We start from the raw sequence: 25,474 nt of genomic DNA on the forward strand, positions 1-25,474 counted from the left end.
ACATCTCTACCTCAAAGTAAGACTCTCTTCTCTTCCTGGCTTAAGACCACTTCTGTAGGCCCTTGTCATCTGGGTCATCCTGATCTCCCATATCAGCCTTCCCCATGGCTGCCAGTGAGCACCAGATACCCAGATTTCCCTCTTTATAGGGACAGCAGCCACTGGGTCAGCAGCACTCACTCGCAGGCTTTACCTGAACTTGACTTCAGTTCAGATTCACAGGTGCTGGGCCTTATGACTTAGCATCTTCAGGGGACAGAAATCTCCCCACCCTCCTCATAATTTTTTCACGCGAGCTTTCATTCAGTACAGCTTGGTGTGTGTAGGGGGAGGTTAGTATCACTCCCATGGAGGAAACTGGGTCCCGGAACGCCTCATCTCCTGACAACCAAGCCACCTGTCCCTCTGTGTGTAACAGTCCCCTGCCCAGTTGATGGTGAGCAGACCCAGCCAACATGGCCACAGTATGGGAGCACCAATGTCAGAGGACTTTGTTTCTCTGGGAAGTAGGAATGAGACTGAGCAAGGTCCTGACCAAAGTGAGGCCATTACCTGGACTTCTCTAAGGTGAATGATCTCTTTGTGCCCTCTGCACCGATGACGTAAGAATAACAATGAGCTTATAGATTTCCCTCTGTAGCGGGGAGAGCACTCCACTTAATGCACCATCCTCTCTCCCAGTGTTGTGTTTAGGGTCATTTCATAAAGTCACTGTTATCCCAAAGGACTCTGTCGGGTCAGGGGCTGGAAAGAGATCAACATGATTCCCTGTCCCCAGAACAAGCTGTATTCAGTCACACAGAAGCCGCCTCCCTGTACTGTGAATGCTGCTGCTTGTGGCACCAAGGCCCCAGTGTTCTGTGCTGCCCAGGACACTGTGTTCTGACAGCGAGCATTCCTAGACAGTGCCTTGTTTAGCATGCCTCTGTCCATTGGCTGCTTTTCCAGCCCCGTCTCAATGAGAGACTCTCCTGCCATTCCTTACTAGCACAGATTCTCTTTCTTTGGTCTTGTTTCTCTTCCAATTTAGGGGCCAGGATCAATAGGATGCTGTGAGGTTGGGCTTGTCTCACTTCCCATTCAGGGGAAGAGGCGAGCATCCTTACGAGATTGGTGTAGCTCTGCTCCCAACCCTTATTCCAACTCCCAGTCTGTGAGGATTCCTGTTCAGGAGCACAGTGGGATAGTAGCTGGTCTCCATCCTCCAGCTTAGCTGGTTGGGTCACATTTCAAGAGTCCATTCTCTACATGGCATCTGAGGCGAGCCCTTTGAGATCGGAATGAGGAGACCCTGTCTCTGTTCTGCTGGAGCATCACATCTTCCAGAGCCTCTGTCTTCTGTCTCCTCCCCTCCCCACACTGTGCTCTCTTTGTTACTGTGACTTCATCTCTTCTCTTGTCTTGTTCCTCTTATGTGGAATGCTGTTTCCTCACATAACCACAAGACTCTAGCCTCCCTTCCCTGTGCTATCTGGGTGCTGATTAGAATGATCCATCACAATTTTCAATGTGGTATTACTAAGAGATGCCTAAGATTAGTGGCGAACACTTCTGGGTGTGTCTGGGAGGCATTTCCCAAGACAGACTCTGAGGCCTCTGATTGGTTGACGCTAATTGCTGAATGGATTAATAATCTGACAGCATTGTTGACTGAGAAGTGGGGCCTGGTTAGAGGAAGTAGGCCACTAGCGGGCATGTCCTGCTCCCAGACCCTGCTTGTATATTTTCTCTAGACTTTCTGTCTGGCAGGGTGTGAGCAGCAGTCCCTCCTCACACAAGCCTGCTGCCATGATATTCTGCTTACCTGCATGGGGCTAAGTGACAACCACTGAGCCCTCAGAAACATGAGCCAACAGGATATCTATCCTTTCTTATTTTTGTCAGGGACTTGAACATGGTCACAAGAAAAGAAATTTACGTGGCGGCTATGTTTGTCACAGTTCATCAATGGCCCCGAGATAATTCTATTCAGATTTAGGTCTGTGTCTATCTCTCCTGAGTCTACAGAAGAAGCCCCCCCCCCCCACCACTCACTGGCTGTTCCACTCTGGACACCTGGAACAGTCACTGCTGAGGAACTCTTAGCGACAAACATATATTCAGAGATAGAAAATAAGCTGTCTACAAGCCCTTCCAGTTTGAGTTTCCGAACCTACCTAGAGGGTTGGGGTTTTAGCTCAGTGGGTACAGCACTTGCCTAGCGTGCACAGAGCGCTGAGTTCAACCCTCATAAACTAAGCTTGGTGGTGCATACCATGTAATTCAGAACTCGGGAGGTGGAGGCAGGAGGATCATCCTGTCAAGACATATCCTTGACTGTAGTGAGCTTGAGACTAGCCTGGGATATGTGTGGTCTGGTCATTTGGGATTAGTCCTCTTTGAAGGCCTTGAGTGAGGGAGATGGCCCTTGGTTGACTTCCCTGAGTATATGTGACCACAATCCTGGAAGAGGCAATTCCATGGTTCCATCTTTGGAAGTGAGGCCAGGGCGTGGCTCAAGGGCCACAGTCCAAGAACTATGGATGATATAGAGTGACAAGTTATGCTAGGACCATGAGTCAGAGTCCCATCAAAGCTCCAGGTTTGGCTTGAAAGGTAGGCGATGCAGGAGTTTTACTGTGGAAGCAGGGAGGGTGGAAGCCCCCAGGAAGACTGCACTAAGCTTTTCCTGTCTTGTGGAGCTTTCAGGCTGACTTACAGAAGCAGGGATCATTTGAGCCTGGCTGCTTGTTCCAGTGGTTAGAGAATCATACCAGGAATTGACTTGCTACATCCCTGCATATCAATGTCCTTTCTGATTGGTCAGTGCTACCCTCTGCTTTGTTATGATTGGTTGGAGCCGGCAGCCCTCCATCTGGCAGAATTTGAACATTATTCATTTGTACCTATGCAAGAAGGAAGTTTCAAGTAACTAGTGGATTTTCTTTGTTATTTCTAGAGTGCCTTCTAAGTGATTCCTTAGTTTGTTGTAAATTATGCAGTAATGGTGTGTGCGTGTGTGTGTGTGTGTGTGTGTGTGTGTGTGTGTGTGTGTGTGTGTGCAGGCTAGAGGTTTATATTAGATGTCTTCCTCAATTGCTGATGTATGCTTAGAGACAGGGTCTTCCGGCCTGGAGCTAAGTTAGCTGGCCTGTGATGAGCCCCAGCCATCTTCTGATCTCCACCTCTTCAGTCCTGGGATTACAAGTGTACACCTCCACACCAGCTTTTTATGTAGTGATGGGAGCTGAACTTAGGTCCTCATGCTTGGACAGCAAGCACTTTGCAAACTGAGCCAGTTCCCTAGCTCCTACGGAAAATATTTTGGTAATACTCTGCAAAGATCTTCATTAGCTTTCTCATGGCACCTGGACTTTCAGGGAAGAAAAGAGTCCCCCTTGTCAGCGTGACCCGCTGGGGTCCAGCCACACAGTGCTTTGCACTGATTATATTTACCACTGGGAGCTAAGCCAGCCTCATTCTTCCTCTGTCCTGAAGCTTTGCATTTGTGTCCGCTCCCACTACTGAAGGAATGCCGAGACTCGACAGTGAGCCACTTACCCATCCTTCCCAGGGAGTCGTGGCTGCTCTCCAAAGGTAGCCCAGCAAATTTCGCTCCCTCCCTGAGGGCACATGCTAACAGCTCTGTGGGCCTCGCAGCCACACAGCAATAATTCCAGGTCCTGTCTCTGTGGGGAAATCCAACTCCCATCTCATTTACTTCCAATTTATTCATGGTACGAAACTGGGGTGTGGGAGGCAAACTTAACTTAGCTGTCAATTTGCTTCTAAGGCAAGATGGAGAATCTATTCTAAGGCACGCATTTAAAACAAGAAAGCAATTCAATTTTGCTAGGCACCGTCCACAAGGTCCGGACCGATAACTCAGCTATTAAACAAGTCATCCTCTCGGGTGGCACATTGAATAAGTTGCAGGAATGTCTCCAAAGAAAGTTCGTTGTTTTGCAATTTTGTCAAGAAAGGAGGCATTTGGGAAATATGCACTTTATTTTGGCAAAGTTGTGGCCACTTTCTCTGCTTGTGGATTCTTGCACTTCTTAATTACAAGGATGCTGCTGCTGTGGATGCTGCTGCTGCTATAAACCAATGATGTTTCCCGGGCAGTCCTAAGGTGGAGTCTGCTCTAGTCATGTAATGAGGGATGAGGAAGGAAACAGGGGTGTCTGCTCATAGTCCTCTGTCTTGCACAAGACATGATACCTCTGTGTGTTCATCCCTAGGTCATCTGCTTTCCTAAACCATGGGGGAAGAGTCTGTCCAAGCTCCCTTACAGCTAAGGATGGGAAGTACAAATGATGTGAACCCTTTCTGGTCCTCTTCCCATCTTTACCCCCCTCTCCTCTCTCATCCCTTCTCCATGTGTGTCTGTATGATTTTGGAAGAAGAACATTTAAATCAATAAAGGTGATCAGCATTAGGCATATTGGGCTGAGTAGTTTTTGCTAACTTAACACAGCCTGGGACATTACCTAGGAAGACGGAACCTCAATTTAGAAATTGCCTCCACCACACACACGTCTGTGGGGGTTATTTTTGTTATTAATGATTGATGTGGGTGGGCCCAGCCTACAAGTGGTGCTCAGCCTATGCTGGTGGTCCTGGGGTGCACAAAAAAGCAGGCTTAGCAAACCAAAGAAGAAAGACAGTGACAGTATTCCTTCATGGCCTCTGCTTCAGTTCCTGCTTCCAGATCCTGCCTTGAGTATCTGCCTTGATTTCCCCTGATGATGGACTGTGTGGCTTGTAAGCCACCCCCCCCCCCGCAAAAAAACCCAAAACAACAAAAATCCTTTCCTCCCCCAAGTCAGTTTTGGACAGTGTTTTATCAGTGTCAGAAGCAAATGAGGACACATACAGACTCTCAGCTATCCACTTGGTATATGAGAAGGCGAGGCAGGAGGATTTCTGCAAGTTTTAGGACAGCCTGGTTGGGCTCTAGTGTGAGACCCTGCTGACAGAAAGACAGACAGACAAAGAGCTTTCTTCCCCAGTGTGGGTGTACATATAAAACAGGAAACTGAAGATGGCAAATTCCCTCCTCTCCCCTCTATCTTTCCCCTTTTCTGCTTCTCAACAGTCAAGATCCAGAGTTCCCAGGAGAGTGCATTGAACTCTCAGCGACTTTGTCAGGGCAGAGCCTGGGCCCCACACTGCACGGATGCATGGTGGGCAAATTATGGCTGTGTTGATGCTCTGACATCTGGAGAGGTCCTGGCCAGTCAGCTGGGGAAACAGGCTGGTCTCCAACCTGGACTCATGGGGTTCTCCAGTTAATCAGGTCCACATTCAAATCTGAAGGATGGGAAGAAAGGGTGCTTCAGCCGGCAGCTCTAGCATTTCAGACAGGATGTTGTCCAGTGGGAGATGCTTACAGAGTGGTGTAGGTTGGTCATGGTGAGTTGGGAGTTAAAGTTTGGGAGGCTATCGGGGGAGGGGCTTTCCAGGCAAGTTTCTTTGCTGGCATTACAATCACATACGGATCCTTCAACATTTGGGGCCTTGGCTGTGAACACAGAAAGGAATAGATGGGAGTTTTCTGGAAAGCCTGAAAGGGTGATTTCAGGGATGGGTGGTCTCAGGAATGAAGCTGACTCAGGTGTGGGTGGACCCAGATAGGAGGCTGGTTCAGGGGTGGGTGGACTCAGGTAGGAGACAGGCTCGGGTGTGGGTGGGCTTAAGTACATGTGGGTTTTAATACAGGATGGACACCATGATTGTACCTTATATCAGGGTCTGCTGATCCTGGGCTTGAGATATCCTGGCCAGGGCATATCAGGTGGTGGAGTATTCCTATACCATGCCAGTCAAGAATGGAAGGATCCAGCTGGCCCCATCTGAGTGGTGCCCAGGGCTGACTGGGTGGGCCCTGAGCCAGGTGTTCATGCAGGGAGCTGGCATGGGATTGAGGAGCTTATAGCACTGCGATCTACCAGACATTCTGTGGATGGTGGCTCCCCTGGCTCTGGAGAGGGTCAGAGGAACCTCCAGGTTCGCAGACTGTCTAGACCTGTGAACTGCCTCAGCTATACATTAGCAAAGGCCGGAAGCTCCTATGCCTCACACAGCCCAAGGAACTCATTTCCCATTTTAGCATTGCCTCTGCAAAGCTGTCCTGAACCCCAGAATCCAACTTGACCATCCCAGTGAAAGTCCAGTATCTGATGCATAGACAACCATTAACATCACCCCCTAGTGGCAGAGATGGGAAACAGCACATCCTGCAAACGGACTTTAAAATTTTGACAGTTTCATACAATATGCAGTTGTGTTGTGATTGTATTTATCCCGATTCTCCTCTCTTGTCTGTCTTCTACCCACGCTGACCCCTTTCTTCTTGGTGGCCCACCATGACTAGATGGTTAAGACTTCCTGAAGATGCCACACGCTGGACACGGGACACAGAGAAGTCCAGCTGGAACACAGCTGGAAACTTCTGTACCTCTCCCTCCCTTTTTTTTTGGGGGGGGGGTGGCGGGGATCTAGGAGTGATCTTTCCCCTGCTAACACAAGCTGCAGACCACACAGCACACTCGAAGAATGGAGCGATGCTCATTTCGTGGTACTGCTGCTCCTGAGCCAGAGCAGCCAATTGTATGACTCGCCTTCTGTAAAGGGCCCAGGACGACGACGTGAGCCTCTGTGCGCAGCCTCATTGCGCAGCCTCTGTGCGCAGCATCCCACGTTCGCCACTTCGCAGTCCTGGAGCATCCCATCTCTCAGAGGCTCTCCTGGGCCATTTCCAATTAATTTCTGCTCCAGCCTCCGGCAACCACTGACTGTTCTGTCCCTGTCGTTTTGCCATTTTTAGAAAATGATCTCCAGAATGCTCACTTTTTAAATGCTTAGTTTCCCTCATCCCAGTTTTTCTTCTCAAGTGCGTATGTGTGTGCGCACATACGTGGGCACGTAAAGGCCAGAGGACAATGTCTAGTGTCATCCCCCAAGAGTGGCATGCACTTGGTTCACTGAGCTAGCCTCCTTCACTGACCAAGAACTTGCCAAGTAGACTAGTGATCAGTAAGCATAGGCCTCCATCAGTCTCCACTCACTCCCCCCACCCCAGCACTGGGATTATGAACCTACACCACAATGCCTGCTTTATGTGTGCTGGGATCAGATTCAAGTCCTTATGCAAACACCTCATCAATTGCATGACATCCTGTTATCGTGGGGGTGAGGTAGCCCAGGCTAGCCTTGACTTTGCAGAAATCCCCCTGCCTCACCCTTCAGACTTGCTGGAGATACAGACATGAGCTCCACTCCAGTTTTCCAGAGGGGCATCAGCAGTTATTGCTCACTGACAAGCAGCGTTTTACCGTCTGGCTACACGGTGGCTCATTAATTCCTTCACTAGTCGAGATGGACAGTTTATGCTGGGTATGAGAACTGTTGTGTGCTTACATCTGTCTGCCCATACCATCATGTGCAGCATTATCACCCTCCTGGGTCTCCAGGAAACTCGGGACTGTGCTGTGTATACACGGAACGTGGGAAGAAACCACCAAGAACTGTTTATTCCCACCACCAGAGCCTGTGTGTGGTTTTCTTTCTTCTACCATTGCAACACTTGGTCTTACTCGGCGGCTCTTCTATCTCAGCCATGCTTTTGAGTGTGAGGCGGCTGGTTTTCTTTCTTAACCTTTTTAGTTTTTGCATTTCCCCAGGGACTAGTGAAATTAAACCCCTTTACTTCCCAAACATTCCAGATTTAAATTTTGGCTCATGTGCACTTTCTGAGTTCAGATCCCTTAAGACATTATGTTAACACTAAACTTAATCCTTTTTTAACTTAAAAATTTATTTTCTGGATATAGGTGTATTTTGCCTGCACACATGTCTGTGCACCATGGCCTGCTTGGTGCCCATAGAATTGGAATTACAGCGGATTGTTAGCCCCTGTGTGGGTGCTGGGTTCTCCTGCAAGTGTTCCTTGTCACTGAACCATCTCTCCAGGCCCCCAAGTTTAGTTTTTATGTGAAGAGAAAATGTAAAGATGCAGGTAACGGAGGACAAGGGAATATTTTGTCTCATCACTAATGAGAGATAGGTAAAAGGCAGACAGAGAGACAGACAGCATTCTGAGACCTAAAACCCACTATATATAATAAGATTGAAACTTCAGTTTTGCAGGTGCTGTGCAGGCATTAGGCTGTATCTCAGCCTTTTTTTTTTTTTATAACAACTTTTTATTGAGACAGGGTCTTACTAAACTGCCCAGGCTGGCCTTGAACTCACTCTGGAACCCAGGCCAACCTTGAACTTTCAGTCCTCCTGCCTCAGTCTCCTACACTGCTGAGATCACAGGTTATGAGTCACTGCTCCTGCCTGCAGAAGGCTTGCTGTAGAAACCACGACACAATCTTTGCCAGCAGCCATCTGAGTTACTTACTAGAAGTACTGAACTGTCCGCCCTTACAAGTCCTTGTGGAAATAAGATTTTTTTTCCCAAGTTTTAAAACAGTCACCTGTTGCCCACACCAGCAGGCACAGCATTTGAATCTTGAGACTGGGGAGCATGGGATGCCGGCCCTGGCTGCTGAGTATGTGGCCAAGCTGCTGTTTTCTTGGACATTTCCCAGCTCCGTCAGCTGCTCTCTTCAAAAAATTTTATACCCCACTTTTGCTCGTTAATGAACATGTCTCCGAGGGGCCCGAGAGGTTGAGGTCACACTCTGAGGTGCAGACAGACAGCAGCAGCCTGAAGCTGCCCCCTCCCCTCTGTCCAAAATGGAGTTTAGGATTCGGGTTCATTCAAACCTTCCAGGAGTTAGGAGAGACATTCCTCAGCTTTCTGCATTCCAACCCCGTTTGACATCTAATTTTGAGCACAAGCAGTAATCCCAGTGTAAATCCCCCCTATCCTACAGAGAACCACACTGTATTAGACAAATAAGAGCCGAGGGATGGGGCGGATCCTTGCCGCTTTCCTGAAATTGATTAAGGAAGGGGAACTAGTTTGTGGGCTCGGTGGCTCCTGCAAACTGAAGGAGATTTCTCTGAGGGCTGGTGACAAGGGACCCCCCATAATGAGGAGTGGGGCGGCAGCAGGCAGGCTCTGACATCTGTGATGACCCACTTATGTTTCTTTAAGTTAGCTTGCAAGGCATTATGGCAGTTTTGAGCAACATGTCGTAAGTCTCATTCCTCATCACCCTCTGAGCCTCCTGCCACCCTGTACTGCTGATTCTCCCTTGTAATCCCCCATGTCTCTCTTCTCTCATATTCCGGGTGACCTTACACCCCTGGTGCTTACACATCAACTGTTGTTTCTTTCCCCCCATCAACTATTTTTTTTCCCTTTCAGTAACCTAACCAAGTTCAGTTAATGCTGCTCACGGGCATCCACGGGAGCATAGGCAACCCACCAGTGGCTACGTATCTCCCAAAGAACTGCTCCTTACCCAAGAGGCTATCCACTGCCCCTTGATCCCCTCTCTTTATTTAGGCTCTCGTCACATTTTTGCCCTCCCCCCTCCCCACCTCTCTTACCAGGGCTGGGATTCACATATCACATAGAAGAGGGAACACTCTGTTTTTTGATATTCTAACTTGGTGTTATCTCAGCATTACACTTCACATGCTCATCCACTTTCCTGCAAATTTTGTGAGTTAATTTTTCCTGGCAAATGAGTAAAACTCCACTGTGTATAGGTCCCACATTTTCCTTATCCGTCGAGGCACGTGTTCATGGACAACTGGGCTGACTTCGTTTTCTGGGTATTCTGACAAGGCCAGCAGGGCACATGGATGAGTTGATGTCTTCGCGATGGGGTACGCCGTCCTCTGTGCACGTGCCCAGGAGTGGGGTAGCTGGGTCACATGGGAACTCCAGTTTTAATTGGGGGGCATTCTCCCGGTCGATTTCTACAACTACTGTGTTAATTTGCACACCACCCCCACCAGGGAGTAAAATCTCTTCTCTCCCCACATCCTCTCCAGCATTCGTGGTTATATTTCCTGATGACAGACACTCTGATTGGGGGAACGGGCTGTCTCAAAAGTGTTTTAATTTCATTTGCCTAATGACCGGCACTTTTCCACTTAAGGAAAAAAATACTTTTTATCCATTTGTGTCTCTTATTCTGAAAACTGTCCATTTTATTAGCCAGTGTGTTGGATGGCAGGGTTTTTCTTTTTCTTTTCTTTGTTACTTTTTTGATAAATTTTCAGTTCTTTTAGAATTCTGGCTATTAATCCCCGTGTCGGAATTACAGCTGGCAAAGATTTTCTCCCACCCCGTGGGCCGTTTACTCTGTCCGAAGTCGTTCTTTTCTGTGTAATCTTTTTAATTTCATGGTGTCCCACGTGCAGATCCTGGGGCTGGCTCCTGTGCTCTGGCCCGCACCCATGTCTTGACAAGCACCACTTAAGTTTTCTTCCTGCAGCTTTGATGTTTCAGGTTTAAAATTGAAGTCTTTGATTCACTTGATGTTGATTTTGGTACAAAATAAAAGACACAGTTTTAATTTCACTTTTTTCCCCCTGCAAGTGGATATTCCAGCCTCGCCAACACCATTTGTTAAATAGATATTTCCATACTGTATATTTTTTGACACCTCTCCTCTCCTCACCCTGCAGGCCCCAAGTCTAAACATACAGGGGGCATACTTTCAGCAAAGATCCATGGGAGAATCCTTCCTTGACTGTTCCGGCTGCTGCTACTGGCAGAAATCCTCGGCTTGTGGAGACCTCCCTCCAATATCTGTGCCTTGGTGACATCTTTCTGTCCCTTAGGAGTGCATGCAGGTGTAGGGCTCACCATCACCCAGCGTGATCTTCCCTTGCTCCTCATCTTTGTTTCATCTGGAAACGCCTGATGAGTCAGTCACAGCCACAGGCAGCATGGGTGAGGACTTGGACTCATCTCTGAGGAGCAGCACCCACCAGAATGCAAACCTCACAAGGTGCTGGGAAAGGCTGTCCGTGGCTGCCGTATTATTACAGAGAGGCAGACGGGGACTACACACCACCTAGGCGGGATGTGGGAGGCTGGGATGAGGGTGTGTGCAGCAGGACCGAAACCCAGGTGGTTCCTTCTGGAGGATGGGTCCCAGCCAGGGGCTGTGTCATGGTCACTGACCCTCAGAGGGTGCACTTTTCTGTCCCCGTCTCCGATCTCCTCTGAGAGGGGAGCACTTAGACACATACACTGGGTATCTGTGATCTACTCCGCTTCTTTCTTCATTCAGTTTCCCTCCCCCTTGTCATCCTTCCTCCTCCTCTTCCTTCTCCTCCTTGTTCCACCTTCTCCTTTCCCTTCCTCTTCCTCTTCTTTTTCCTCCTGCCTTCTTCCCCCCCCTCCTTTTCATTCGTCCCCCATCCTGTTTTTGAAACAACTGTGTCAAGACGCAACTAGTGGGGCACGTGTACAGTTAGTACTGTTTGGAGGAATCAGAACTGTGCCACCCTCCCTACAATGAGTTTGAGTGCATTTTATCACCCCACAGATATTTGCCTTCTCTGGCTGTTACTCCATCCTCCCCACCCTGGGCTGTCACTAAGTCGTTCGTGGTGTCTGTGGATTAGTTGATTCCTTTCGCTTAGGATGATGGTTTGGCAGCTCAGCCTTACTCTAGCACATGCCTGCAGTCCATTTTTTTTTAACTGCCAAATGATTGCAATGCTCTTGAGTTGAGTGGTACAATTGCCGAGCGGGAATCATAAACTCAAACGGTCATATCACTGAACGCTTCCGAGGATCTAAGCTCTGTTCTAATTACACACATTATTTCAATTGAGATGACTTCAGGGGTTGGACAGGAAAAACAAATGGGTCCACTGGACTTGGGGAAAACCGTCACAAGTGCTGGCTCAGTCCTGGTCCAGGGAGGGTGGGGCACAGCTTCCACTCAGCAGTGCTAATGGCTGCCCTGTGGGTTGTGGATTGCCAGGGACTCTGTGCCTTCCAAGAGAAGCCAGGGTTGGGTGTGGGGGCTCCTAACCTTAATCCCAGGAGAGGCAGGCAGATCTCTGTGAGTTTGAGGCCAGTCTGGTCTATATAGTGAGTTCTAAGACTATATGGAGAGACCCTGTCTCAAAAAACCAAGAGATGGGAGTGTAGGGGGAGAAACCAGCGTGTTTGTGTGAAATCTTTCAACTGGTAAATACGGACAGCAAAATTCATCTTAAGGCAATTCAGACAAAGAATGACTTCTCTACAGCTACCTTCACTTCTATAGCAATGGTTTAAAGTGAGAACACTGGGTCATACACAACCCACGAGCAATCTCAGAATCAAACTGGGAAACCAAGATGGCCAACTCATTCAGGTTCCCATAGATTATCCTGGTCTTAAAAATCAGAAACCCAGTATCTCAGGAACCTCCTCAGGGCCTAGCCAAACTGGAATGGTTGGTCCTGTGAGGTCACAGTTGGTTCCTCTGAGGTATTGTGGCTGTCATTGTGGAAATCTACTCAGAGTAAATATTTGAACACACAAAGGAAAGATGTTGGTATCTTCAGCCCATTGAAATATTCTCTAGGGCAGTGGTCGCTAACCTGTGGGCCATGACCCCAGGGGGGTTGAATGATCCTTTCATGGGGGTTGAATATCAGATATTTGTATTACAATTCCTAACAGTAGCAAAATTACAGTTATGGAGTAGCAACAAAAATAATTTTATGGCTGGGAGGTCACCACAACATGAGGACCTGCCTTAAAGGGTCACAGCATAAGGAAAGTTGAGAACCATTTTTGTCTCCTCACTAGTCCGATTTGATTTTTGACTGTTCTAAAAGATGATATCACCCCTGTGACCCCGACTTCTGTCATGAGAACAGTTATCAGCAAGGCTACTTTTGTCGACACAGTCATCATGAGCATTATCACTATGGTTACACCATCAGCAACATCAGTATCATTACCACCACCATGCTCATGAAATATGGCCACTACCATATTTACATCACCATCACTAACATTATTAATACCTTTCATTTCATTAAGGTACTAAATTGGGCAGCTCTGATCTCCAGACATTGTGCTCACCAGTTTGGGCTTTGGCTCTCTGGTTAGGTACTCCAGGATCACATAGCCACAGGCATGTGGTGATGGTGGTGATGATGATTCTGATGATGGTGATGATGACAATAATGGCAGTGATGATGATGATGATGATGGTGGTGGTGGTGGTGGTGGTGGTAGTGGTGGTGGTGGTGATAATGGTGATGATGGTGGTGATGATGATGTTTGTTTCTGAGGAGGACTATCCACGATGGGCACTGACAAAGCTTACAACAAAAGTATCTTTATACACCATGAGTCTATAAAGGCATGGCCTAAACTGTAGAATCCTGCTCATATGGGAGGGAACGTAGGTGTATCTAGCCAGTAGGCCTTCATAGGGCCAGGAGGGGAACATAAGCCAGCTATGAATCAACTATGCGGATCCAAAGATATAAACTCCTGTGCGGTGCTGGACGCTTTCAAAGGTCTTGGGAAAATGAAGGCATTCTCGTGTTTCCCCTGGTGCCTCGGCACGATACTCATTTTATAAATTATCTCAATTAAAGCACCCCTAAATTATGGATGGCATTTATTTTGCTGACTCTGAAAGTGCCACCATTCCTATCTAGATGTGACAGGCCACAAAAAAAATTAAGTCACATAGAAGCAAATATTCATGGTAAACTTAGCCAAAGGTCCCGGTAGAGAATTCCACTCTGCCAACTGTGGGATTTAGTGGGGACTCCGTGGCAGGGGAGGCCTCATTTTAGCCACAGTGGTTTTCAGGAACAGGGAAAGAGGAGGTGGACTGGAGAAAATTCCCAGAAATGAGACCACAGACTTGGCTTCAACAGGGCTGTGGTACAGAATGAATGCTGTCAGGACTGGTCCTCAGTCTCTCAGCTAGTCCCAGCTTCTGAGCACAGGGAAGGACCCTGATGTCACACTGAAGTCATACCCTATGATTGTCATGACCAGCTTTCAGCTCTTGAGTGGTTGGCTTTACCTCTCTGAGCCTCAACTTTCTCAGCTGGAAAATGGGAGTAGCATGTGGCGCCTTGGGGGACTTGGAGATGATGAAAGGAAAGATGCTGAAAAGGGGTTGAGACTCTAAGGTGTTAAGTCATTGTTGCTGTGTGGGGAAGGAGGAGGTGGGAAGAATTCCTACCAAGTCAGAAATAGAAACTTAAGAATGAGAGATGGTCTGTGCTCCATGTGCACCATAGCAACACGGTGACAACTGAGACATGAAGCCAATTGCAGTCCCCTGAAAGTTCAATGGATAAAGAAAACCTGGTCCATGGTTAGGAAATACTATTTATTTGGCTATGGAAATAGAAATGCTGTGTGGGTGACCTTGGGGGATATGGTGTTACTCCAGCAGGGTATACGTGCATAGCTCCATTCATGGAGGGATCTAAGATGCCACCACACATCGGAGGAGGGAGGAGAGAGTCATGATTGGTAGAGATGCTGGAAGGGGTGATGGGAGTATCAATCAGTGGGAATGAGGCTCCAATTTTGCTGGAAGGGCAGGTTCCAGGTATGTAATCTATAACATAGTTCTTGTAGCTAGCCACAAGGATGCCATGGGTATACTTGAAACTTTGTCAAGAGGACATTCTGAGCAGGGGAAATGGCTGACTCAGCAAAGTGCCTGCCTCATAACCATAAGGACCTATGTTCAAACCCAGGATTGGGGAGGTACAGAAAGGTGGATCCAGCCTGGCCTGTTTGGTGAGTTCCAAACCAATGAGAGACCCTACCTCAAATAATGAGGTTCATGGTTCCCCGGGAACAGAACCTGAGGTTGACCTCTGGCTTCCACATGCAAGAATTCACATGTATATGTGCCAACACATGAATAAGCACACAGACACACACAGAAGACATCTCATGTTAAGTGTTCTGTGTGCACATGTGCACATACATATCCACATGCACCAAGAACAAAGGCACGACATCTGATCCTGTGACAGAACACCCGAGATGTCAACTTACTAGCAAAAAAGATGTATTCTGCTATTTGGTTTCTGCCTGAGAGGCGACAGGATTATGATAGGAGGACATGACTCTAAGAATCTGCTCACTTCATGGCAGCTGGGGAAGCAAAGCCAAAGACAGACAGCTCGGGTGGCAATAGCCCCTCTCAGGAAGTCTCTCACCCTTAGCCAATGAGCTAACTTCCTTCCAACAGGCCCCACCTCTTAGAGGTTCCACTATTCCCCACAGTGCCATTGGTTGGGGAACATGCCACTGGGGACATTCATTCAGACCATAAGCAGAAAAGTATTCTGGGAGGCAGGGATAGGTTGTGGCAGAACATCCGAAATCATCGACTTAAGGACTTTATTTTTACTCATTCATTATAATTCAGCAAAGTTACTTTTTAAACAAAAGTGGTGAGGAACTTTGAATAACTCATGTCTTAGGTAGGGTTTCCATTGTTGTGAAGAGACACCATGGCCATGGCAACTCTTATAAAGGAAAATGTTTCACTGAGGCAGGCTTCCAGTTCAGCGGTTTAGTCCACTGTCATCATGGTGGGAAGCATGGTCACATGCAGACAGACATGGTGCTGAGAGTTCGACATCTGGATCCACATGAAAAGTGAGTAACACTGGGCCTGCCTTGAGCATCTGAGACCTCAAAGTCCACCCTTGGTGACACACTTCCTCCAACAAGGTCACACCTCCTACTAGCAGTACTTCCTGTGAGCCTATGGGGACCATTTTTGTTCAGATCGTTACACCCCGTGCGGTGGGTGGAAGAGGCAGAGGCAGAATTTGCTTTCCCTGGGAACGGACTGGAAAGGCAGGTCCAGAGGGAGCTCTGAGAGATGGTGGCGGATCCTTGGAACTTCCACCTTCAGCTTCAATCTTTCCCACCATTGGTGGACAGCAGGGGACGGCCATCAGAGAACAGCTTCAGGAAGGAGCAGGCTTCAGGCTGTGCCCTGGCTTCTCAAAGGTCTCCTGAGAGGCAGAGTCAGCCTCAGAAGTGGTCCAGGGCATTTTTCATCATTGTGCAGCATCTCAGGGAGGCTGCTGGTGGCCTGAGGTTAATGTAGATGAAGTTGGAGGCACATGTGGGACATGGTGGCAGGGAACTACTTAAAGGGAAGGAGGAGCCATCCCTCCTGTGTGTTTGGAAGGCAAAGGGAACACTTTTCCACAAAATAGATGAATGTGCTGATTTTGACCTTTTAAAACTCCTTGGCAAAACCCAGACAGAGGGAGTAAAACCCTCTTGTTTCATTTAGTCATTCTTGTATTAATTTCTAAGGCAAACTACCAGGCTTAATTCTCATTAAAATTTGTACCCACATAAGGTTCTCAGGAATAAAATTCCATTATCCATTCTCTTCGGTTTCTACTTTTAAGAACGCTTGGTGTGCTGGGACTCAGGACTGCAGGGCTTCCGTGTCTCTGAGAACTTCCCCTCCCATCCCCATAGGACACAAGGCTTTGGCTTAGCAGCTTGCCTGCTGGACTCAGAACGCCGCACAAACCCTGTCAGAGGTAATAACCCACAGCCTTGGAAGTGAATTTTAGGTCTGATCCCAACACATGCTGTCAAATCCCCTCTGGAGTAATGGATGGCTCTCATTTCTGTGGACGGCCGCATGCCTTGCCCTCTGCTGTCTGTCAGGACAAGGGTGGTGTGCTTGGGCAACCACGGTGGTAACTCTTGGGGAGGGAGCTGCATATGGCTTATGCACCGGCTTCCTGATTAATCCTGTGGGTTGTTTCTCTTTTTTAAAGCTTTATCTTATGTATATGAGTGTTCTGCCAGCGTGTCTCTCCCAATCTTCTTTCTAAAGTCCCTTCAGCAGGCAAAAAAAGAAAGGGACATCCTGAGGCGTAAGCCACTCACAATGGTGCAGAGAAAGGAGAAACAAAAGCCCTTGGTTTGGTGCTAAATCCTAAAATGTTATGAAGATGAATGAGAGGTAAACGGTTTCCATCTAATGAAATTAGGGTGTGTGTGTGTACATTTGTGCACACACATGAGCGTGTGTGTGTGTGTGTGTGTACATGTGTGCACATGCATGAGCGTGAGTGTGTGTGTGTGTGTATTTGTGGTATCTGTTTAATGAATGTTTGGTGTGTCTGTATATGTGTGTATTTGTCTGTTATAGGTGTGGTGTGTGAGTGTCTGCGTGTGTAGGTATGTGGTTTGTACATAGGGTGTGCGCATGTTCGTGTGCATGCCTATGTAAGCCTGCATACATGTGTATGTGTGTGTGCCTGTTCTTGTGTTTCTGAGTGTGTATGTAAGCCAGAGGCTGACACTGGGTGTCATCTTCTATTGCTGTTCATCTTAGTTTCTGAGACAGGGTATCCTTGAACATGGAACTCCCTAATTAGGCTAAGCTGGCTGGCAAGCAAGTCCCAGGGATCCTCTGTTTCTTCCTCCCCAGTGCTGGTATTACCATTGCATATTGCCATACCTGCCCTTTTTTTTTTTTAAACATGGCTTTTGGGAATATAAACTCAGTTTCTCATAGCAAGCAGCTTGCCTCCAAGTCCATCCTTTCATATTTTCCAATATCTACCCATCCATCCAATCATCCATCTATCCATCTGTGGTTTGAGTGAGAAATGTCCCCTATAGATGCATGTATTTGAACACTTGGCTTCCCAGTAGGTGGCGCTGTTTAGGGAGGCGGTGGAACCTCTAAGAGATGGAGCAGTGCTGGGGGTTGTTTGTAGCTGAGGGTAAGCTTTGAGGGTTCACAGCCTCACCTCATTTCTAGCTCTTTCTCCCATCTTCACGTTTCATGGTTGAGATGTGATCTCTCAGCTTCCCTCTCTGGCTCCCTACTGCTATGTCTCCCTGATATTGTGGGCTTTCCCTCTGGAACCATAAGCCCAAGAAAACTCATTTTCCTTTAAGTCACTTTTGGTTATCACAGCAACAGAAAAAGAACAAATAAATTACCTTCCTGATATCCCATCACCTAACCATTTACTCATTCTACAGCTCCTCATTAAGTACCGGCTGTTTACCAAGCTTCGTTCTAGATGGTACAGAGATCCCTTCCCCTCCTGGGGAAATACAGATACCAAATGCAGAACTGCAATGCAATACTCTGCCGTCATTCTGTGAGAGAAAATCTAGGCAGGCTGGGTGACTGGGACATTCTTCTTCTACTACTTTTTTTTTTTTAAAGGATTTATTTATTTATTTATTATATGTGTAGAGCCACCATGTGGGTGCCTGGAATTGAATTCAGAACCTCTGGAAGAGCATTCAGTGCTCTTAACTTTGTAAATACTTCAATACTAAACACCTTCTGTCACTGGCTTCGGGGACTTTCCTAGTCCGGGAGAGCCTCAACTCCACATCACTACATTTTCAAAACTGCATTCTCCAAACAAGGTCAGGTTCACACTGTGTTGGGAATGAAGCTAGGGAGTTGGATTGCAATGGACTCTCTTGGGGGATGGGATATTCGACTTACTCCCACCAGTTACCTCTGAATGCCACCCACTAAAGAGCTTGAGATCAGAATTCTGTGGGGGCAGTGCCCCCAGCCTTGGAGGCGCAGTGCAACCAGCCTAGCTCACACAGAGTCCCAGCAGGTGGGTAAAAGTTACTGAGGTGGAGTGAGTCTCATCAGAAAGGTCATGTTACAGGTCCCATCACACCTGTGCCAGGGAGCCCCGATTCCCTGGAGGAGAGGGCTCAGCGGTCCACAAACTCAGATCCCTTTAACCAGCCCGCTGATGGACAGTTGATTTCCAGTTTGATCTTGTGCAGAGATTATGTTGCGCCACAGAAAGTCCGAGAACAGCCCCAAGTTCCCACGGCATGCCCAGGCCAAGGAAAATGACTTCCTCTTAAGCCTATATCAGTAAAGGGTGATGATTTGAAACCCATCAAAACTTCAAGTAACCTGGCCAGCATCAGAAAATCCAAGCAAAATATCTCAGTCATGGGAAAGACAATTTCTTGCATCTGCCAAACGGGCGAGCTGTTTTTGTCTGGACTAGACCTAAAAGTTGGGGTTTCTAGTTTAAAAAAAAATTGAGACAATGTCCTACTATGTAGCTCCGAGTAGCCTAAAGCTTGCTTTTTAGACTAGGCTGCACTTGAACTCTGAGTACTATGTGGAAGCCCACATGTGACTCAGTTTCCATCTGGAGTCATTTCTGACTTAAAGAAGTCATTTGAGTTCAAGCTTGCCTGCTCTGCTTTTTCCTATAACTTTGAGGGCTGTAAGAGACTTCTGATTTAGCCCGTGAGAAAAGAACACTCTATCTAGTAGAGCATATACTGCTGACGACAAACCTCAGGAACATCAAGATAGAAAGTAAGGCTGCTTCTGGCAGCAAGCACATGTTGGAGAGGAAGCTGCTCACTCAAGGACAGGAATGGTCTTGTGGTTAGATACTGACTGGCCGTCTGTGCTCTGCTTTGTTCTGCTTTTGTATATAAGCAAGTTCTGAAATAAACTCGGGGCTGTTTGGCTGCTTCGGCATGACCAGACAGACCCCCCGATTCTATCCTGTCTTCTATTTCTTCTGACTTTCCTTTGGCCTCGAGGATCCCCTATCCAGGAACCCTAGCTGACCTTGTAGGAATGGGCTCATACAGTACTGGGATTAAGGACATATGTCGTCATGCCTGGACCTACAGTGCTGAGATTAAGGACATATGCCATCATGTTTGGTACAAAGTGGGGGTATTTTTCTCCCATTAATTTTTTTTTTGTAGGGCGACACTTAGGGACAACAGATCCCCTCACACTCATTCAGCCACTGGTAAAGTTCCACCTCTCCTGTGCAAGATCTATCCAAGGGGGCAGCCCCACCAGCATGTCAGGTTATATAAAGCAAGGAGTATCTGTTTCATGCCCACTCTGGGATGGATGCAGTGTGGAGGCTCCATGAGGCTCAATGAGTTCTACTGAGAGTCTGTGGTCCTTTATCACCCCTTTCTCTCATTACAAGGACATGCGTCTCACTGAGCCCATACCTGACTTCTCTTCCTGCCCAAGCAACTCAGATTGTTTTTTTTTTTTGCACAGAATAAATGAAATTACCCCCATATATATCTGACAGTCCATGTGTTTCTCAGTTTCATGCTACCCACATGGACCTGGCATGTTCTTGGTCTTTACTAGACTCTTATGTCTACCCAAAGCCTATTGTGGGTATGAGGAGGGTTCCAGGTAGGCAGAGGGTCCCTCAGGGAAAGGATGCTGATGGGAAGGGCAGCCTATAGCTGTCTGGAGATGGTGCTGAGCAAGTTGCATTGGAACAGGCTGCTGGGGTTTAACAGTGCTTTTCCTTAGAGCAAGTAGCACCGCATGGGATGGACAGGTTCCTTGTCTGGGCTCTTTCAGACCCTCGTGTGCAGTCCGCTCTGAGCTTGGGGCAGACAGACGCTGAGGCCTGATGGTACAGTCGGTTAGTGGCATTCCTGTCCCCAGCTTCCTCTCTGCACTGAAGAAAGGTTTGGGAAGATTTAATGTTGAAGCAAGAAATTTCAAGAGAAGCAAATTCCTCTTTAATAACCCCTGTCAGACCTTTCTGAAGGCTGTTTTCTTTAAGATGAACAGTATCCTGGGAAATTTACTTATTTGCTTTCCCCTTTATGAACATTTACTTTATTTTTATGTATGCGTGTATATTCAGATGTGTATGGATGTCCCTTGTGGTCAGAAGAGAATGCTGAATCCCCTGTAATTGGAGTGACAGGCAGCGGTGAACCACACACTGTGAGTGCTGAGCTGAACCGGGGTCCTCCGCGAGAGCCGCAAGTGCTCTTAACCTCCAAGCCGTCTCTCCAGTCCCTACTCGGTATTTTCAAAGACCTAACCAGCTGCCAACAGGTCACAGGGGGCTTTGCTTCACAGTGTTTGCTTTTTCCCTCTTTCCTGTTTGAAAACCTTTAACTAGGCTTCTTATTCCCGGCTACTTGGGATTCTGAGGGAGGAGGATTCAAGCTAAAGGCTGGAGTAGGCTACAGAATGGGTCTATGGCCAATCTGGGCAGCCTGAGACCCTGCCTCAAAATAAAGACGATGGGCTTGTAGCTCAGTGGTAGGGAGGGTGCAGGGTATGCATGAGGTCATAGGTTCAATCCCAGTACTAAAAAAAATCAAATAAGATTCTCATCTTTGAGTGTATCTACAGTTCTGTTCCTACTTACTGTCAATAAAGATTATTTTTTGGGGGGACTAGTTATAAATTTACTTGATCTCATTTTACTTAAAACACTTTCAGATATGCTTATCTCCTTCCTTCATAAATAAATGAATCCCCCAAAACATTGTGCTGTTTTAAAAACACCCATGCCACACTGGATCTTAGCCAAAAGGCTGGGTGGTAGTGGTGTATGCCTATAATCCCAGATCTCAGTAGGTAGAGACAGGTGGATCTCTGTGAGTTCAAGGCCAGCCTGCTCTACAGAGTGAGTTCCAGAACAGGCTCTAAAAGCTACAGAGAAACCCTGTCTCGAAAACAGCAAGAACAACAAAATGCCCATGCCAAGACCTACTTTTTAAAGGTCTCCGAGCCAGTTTGTCTGTAGACCTTTCATTAGCACAGCGTCTTATATAATTTCCGAAGCAAGGGCTGGTCTTGAACTCAGAATCCTCCTGCTTCAGTCGAGCACTGGGATGGATTATAGGTGTGCGCATCCACATCCCACTGACAACTGTTCTTAGTTCTCGATGCTGTGCCGCACAGCTGAAGTCAAGTCCTGTATTCCAGGCAAGCCCAACACTGGCGAACACCGGAGCCTAGAGGTCACACACAAGCCGCATGCGTGCTGGCCCTACAGACATGTCACTGCCGGCAACCATGGCATGAAGCCAATCTGAATTCCCTTGGGCTAACTTGCAGACAAAAGGATTTGGGGTGTGACACGAGGAGAGGTTCCTCCTTGTCTTAAAAGCACTGTGAAAACACAATCACCACAATAATGACATCTCATTTCAAGGAGGATGTACGTGTTGACAATGGGCCGTAATAGTATCTTACATCCTTATAATGGTTTTGCTTTTCAAAGTATTTGAATGTCTTATCTTTCTGAAATAGGCAGGGTAGGAATTGGGCACTTATGTTTCGTAATGGATGTTGGCATGAATTCTAGGACACAGATCCGCAATTTTTTCCCCTGAAGGGCCACATAGTAAATATTTAAGGGTTTTTTTTTGAGCATGCAAGCAAAACAGTTTAAAATGTAGACTTGAAAATGGATTCAAGGTCAGGCTTCAGGTGGAGGGTTACTTGAGATAATGGTACATGTTCAAAGTCGAGAACAAACCATGTGTGGTAGTGCACACCCATAATATCAGGACTATGGAGTCTGAGGCAGGGAGACTTTGAAGTGAGTCTGGGTTATACAATGAGTTCAAAGTCAGCTGACCTTCCTAATGAGACTCTTGCGACTCAGAGGTCAAGCGCTTGTCAACTGTGTACAAGGCCTGGAGTTAGTCCACAGCATCCAAAATACAATATTACAAGCAATTACTCTCCACCTTCTCTCCACATTCGCAAATGTGGCAGACAACACGTGGGCCGATGTCTGTTGTGTCTGGCTAGTATCTCTCTCTCTCACCTTACAGTGAGAGTCAGATTTTCCCATGATGCATCATTCCTGCCTACTCTGAGTCTGACTGTATACTCGCCTGGGGTGATGTGGCTTTAGGTCTGGCAAGCAGAGTGTAGCATCCACTTTGACTTTGATGAATGTCTGAGGGGGAGCACATAGCCAAGCCAGGCCAATGCTTCAAAATATTTATTCATTTTACTTTTTAAAAATTGTGTGTATATGTGTTCTGTGTGCATATATGTGCATGTGTGAGTACAGTACCTTCAGAGTCCATAAGAGGGTGTCAGATCCCCTGATCTGGAGTTACAAGCAGTGAGAGCTAGAAACTGAACTTGGGGCCGCTGAAAGAGCAGAATAAGCCTTCTTAACTACAGAGTCAGCTCTCTAGACCAAATCAGAGCTTCCCCAGGGGGCTTGCTGAGTGATTGGCTGTGAAGGTCTCACTCTTCCTTCTGCAACAACACCATTATGGTCCTGCGAGGGGTCACCTGATGATATGGACCAGGAGCACCCAGGGTGTGGTCTGCAGACTTTTAAGACTTTCCTAGGAAGTCTTAAAAGACTCCAGGGTAGATCTAAACCAACGTGCACTCGCAGGTGTGTGAGAAACACTTTAAGTTCACATTGGTTGAGTTTGTCTCCTATGTATACTGAAGAATCCTGGTCAATTCATTTCCCATCATCTCTCTTTTTTAAAAAATTTATTTATTATGTACACAGTGTTCTGGGCACCAGATCTCATTATAGATGGGTGTGAGCCATCATGTGGTTGCTGGGAATTGAACTCAGGACCTCCGGAACAGCAGTCAGTTCTCTTAACCTCTGAGCTATCTCTCCAACCCCTTTAATTAATTAAATAAGATACTAGGTGATAAGAGCTCATCAGTGAGAGTGACAGGAGCTCAGCACGTAATTTGCAATACAATCCTGTCACAGGTGGGACGGAGACGCGCAGAGGTCTGTGATTCCAATGTATTCTGCTGACTTTTTGGCTATTGAGAGCCTAGTCTGTGGTCCAAGGGAAGTGGGATGAAGCAGTTGCCTGCTTCCAGCAGGGGGCAGGGGGGAGTTGGGAATACCTCTCAGGGGCTGCACGACACAGGGTCCCCTTCTGTCTTAGTTTTCTTTCTACTGCTATAATAAAAATAAAACACAGTCTGGGGCAGAAAGGACTCACTAGGCTTACACTTCCATCATGGGGGAAAGTCAAGGCAGGGACTCAAGCAGCATGTCGTGAGTCACATCCACAGCCCAGAGCAGAGAGGAGAGCGTTCATCCACGCTGCCTGCTTGCCCATGTACAGTCCACCTTTTCCAGGGCTCTTCCACAGTTCATGAAACTGTGCTACCCGCATCCAGGATGGGTCTTTCTGCCTCGACTGAACATCAAGACAGTCTCCCACAGACAAGCCCACGGGCCAACTTGGCTTAGACAATTCTTCATTAAGACCTAATTCTCGGATGATTGTTGGTTGTGTCAAGTTGGCAGTTAAAACTAGCCAGCGCATTTGCCATTCACATAATGCCATGTAATCAAGAATAGCTAGTGGACTCAGGTCTCTGAGATTTGGGGTCACTTGTTGCCACAGCCTAGCCCAGCCCAGCTCACCCTGACCAGGACACAAGGTAGCCTAAATTTTGAATATAGAGAGGAGCATGAAGAAGAAAGTTGAGGTGGTTTAAATTAGAAGTAAGAAACAAGGGCTTTGGTATGCGGACGTGGCTCGTCTGAGAAGCTTAGCTAATAAAAGGTAATGTTGCCACTTCCAAGGTAGAGGAAGATGGAGTTGTTTATACATAAAGTAACTGCAGTGATGACCTGGAAAAGAGGAAGCATGCAGGGGCACTGTTATCAGTAGGATGCAAGGGCCATCACGACAGCATGACTTACCATAGCGAGGGGGACAATGGCGACCAGATCCTTCTGGCTGATGAAGATCTCGGACACAGCAATGTCTGTGGTCCCCTTCCTGGGGTACTCCACCTGCCACGTGATGGGCTGTGTCCCCGAGAGGCTGCTGAAACTGGCGATTTCAAAATTCATCTGCATGACCTCATTGAATAGATTGCCACTTCTGGAAGGGAACGAAAGGAAACGGCTTTAATGTGATGGTGTTATTTGGAGGCTCCTTCTCTCCCTTTACCCCCAACCCCACAATTGTGCTCAGAATCAGAGGGTGAAAAGACTAATTCTCAGAGACAGCTCCAGGCTCTTGAAGCATGACGTTACTTTCAAGTCAGAGAGTGGGGGGCTAGGATAAAGCAACACCCATAAGCCACAAACCCTAAACTGAAATTCTTATATACTGAGTACTGATCAGTGTGTGGAGGGATGGGGTCTTTGGGTTGTTTTTGAGACAAGGGCTCACTTCATAGCCATGGGTGGCCCAGAGCTCACACTGTAGACCAGGCTGTCCTTAAAACTTGTAGAAATCTCCTGCCTCGGTTTCCTGAGTTCTGGGATAGTGTGCACCACCACACTAAGGTAACACTTGTCACTTTTGTTTTTAATTTAGTAGGATCGAACTCCAAAGACATGCTCAGGTGGGGAACCGCAATCATACATACTTCTAAAACTGGCCCATGGATTTGGAATGTAGCTCTAGTGGTAGAGTGCTTGTTGGCATGCACAAAGCCCGTGGTTCGATTCCCAGCACTGGATCTACTAGGCATGTTGGTGCACACCTGTATTCCTAGGTCTTAGGAAGTTGAAGCAGGTGAATGACAGTTCAAGGTCATCCTGGTTACACTATAATTTCAAGGCTAACTTCAGATACATGAAATCTTGTCTTTTTTTTTAAAGGGATATAATCCCTTCCCCCAATTAACAAACCCAGTGGTGATATGGACTCTGCCATGTGTGAGCCTGATTCATCCAGCCCTGTATTTCATACCCTCAGTCAGAATATGACCCCATCAGATGTCCCCTTCTCTGTTTGCTGCTGGTAGATAGAGACAAA

At 47.3% G+C, this 25,474-nt stretch overlaps 1 protein-coding gene across 2 annotated transcripts in view; it reads right to left on the reverse strand.

Annotated features, from left to right (window-relative positions):
• Positions 1-25,474, reverse strand: part of Tmem132c (transmembrane protein 132C) — a 305,762-nt gene that overhangs the window by 26,846 nt on the left and 253,442 nt on the right. For both annotated transcript variants that reach the window (XM_087903619.1, XM_087903618.1), the window contains exon 4: positions 24,406-24,589. In XM_087903619.1, coding sequence (XP_087759745.1) covers positions 24,406-24,589 — 184 coding nt within the window. The remainder of the gene's footprint in view (positions 1-24,405; positions 24,590-25,474) is intronic.

The sequence above is a fragment of the Myodes glareolus genome, chromosome 2, assembly GCF_982192425.1.
Source record: "Myodes glareolus chromosome 2, mMyoGla1.1, whole genome shotgun sequence".
NCBI lineage: Eukaryota > Metazoa > Chordata > Mammalia > Rodentia > Cricetidae > Myodes > Myodes glareolus.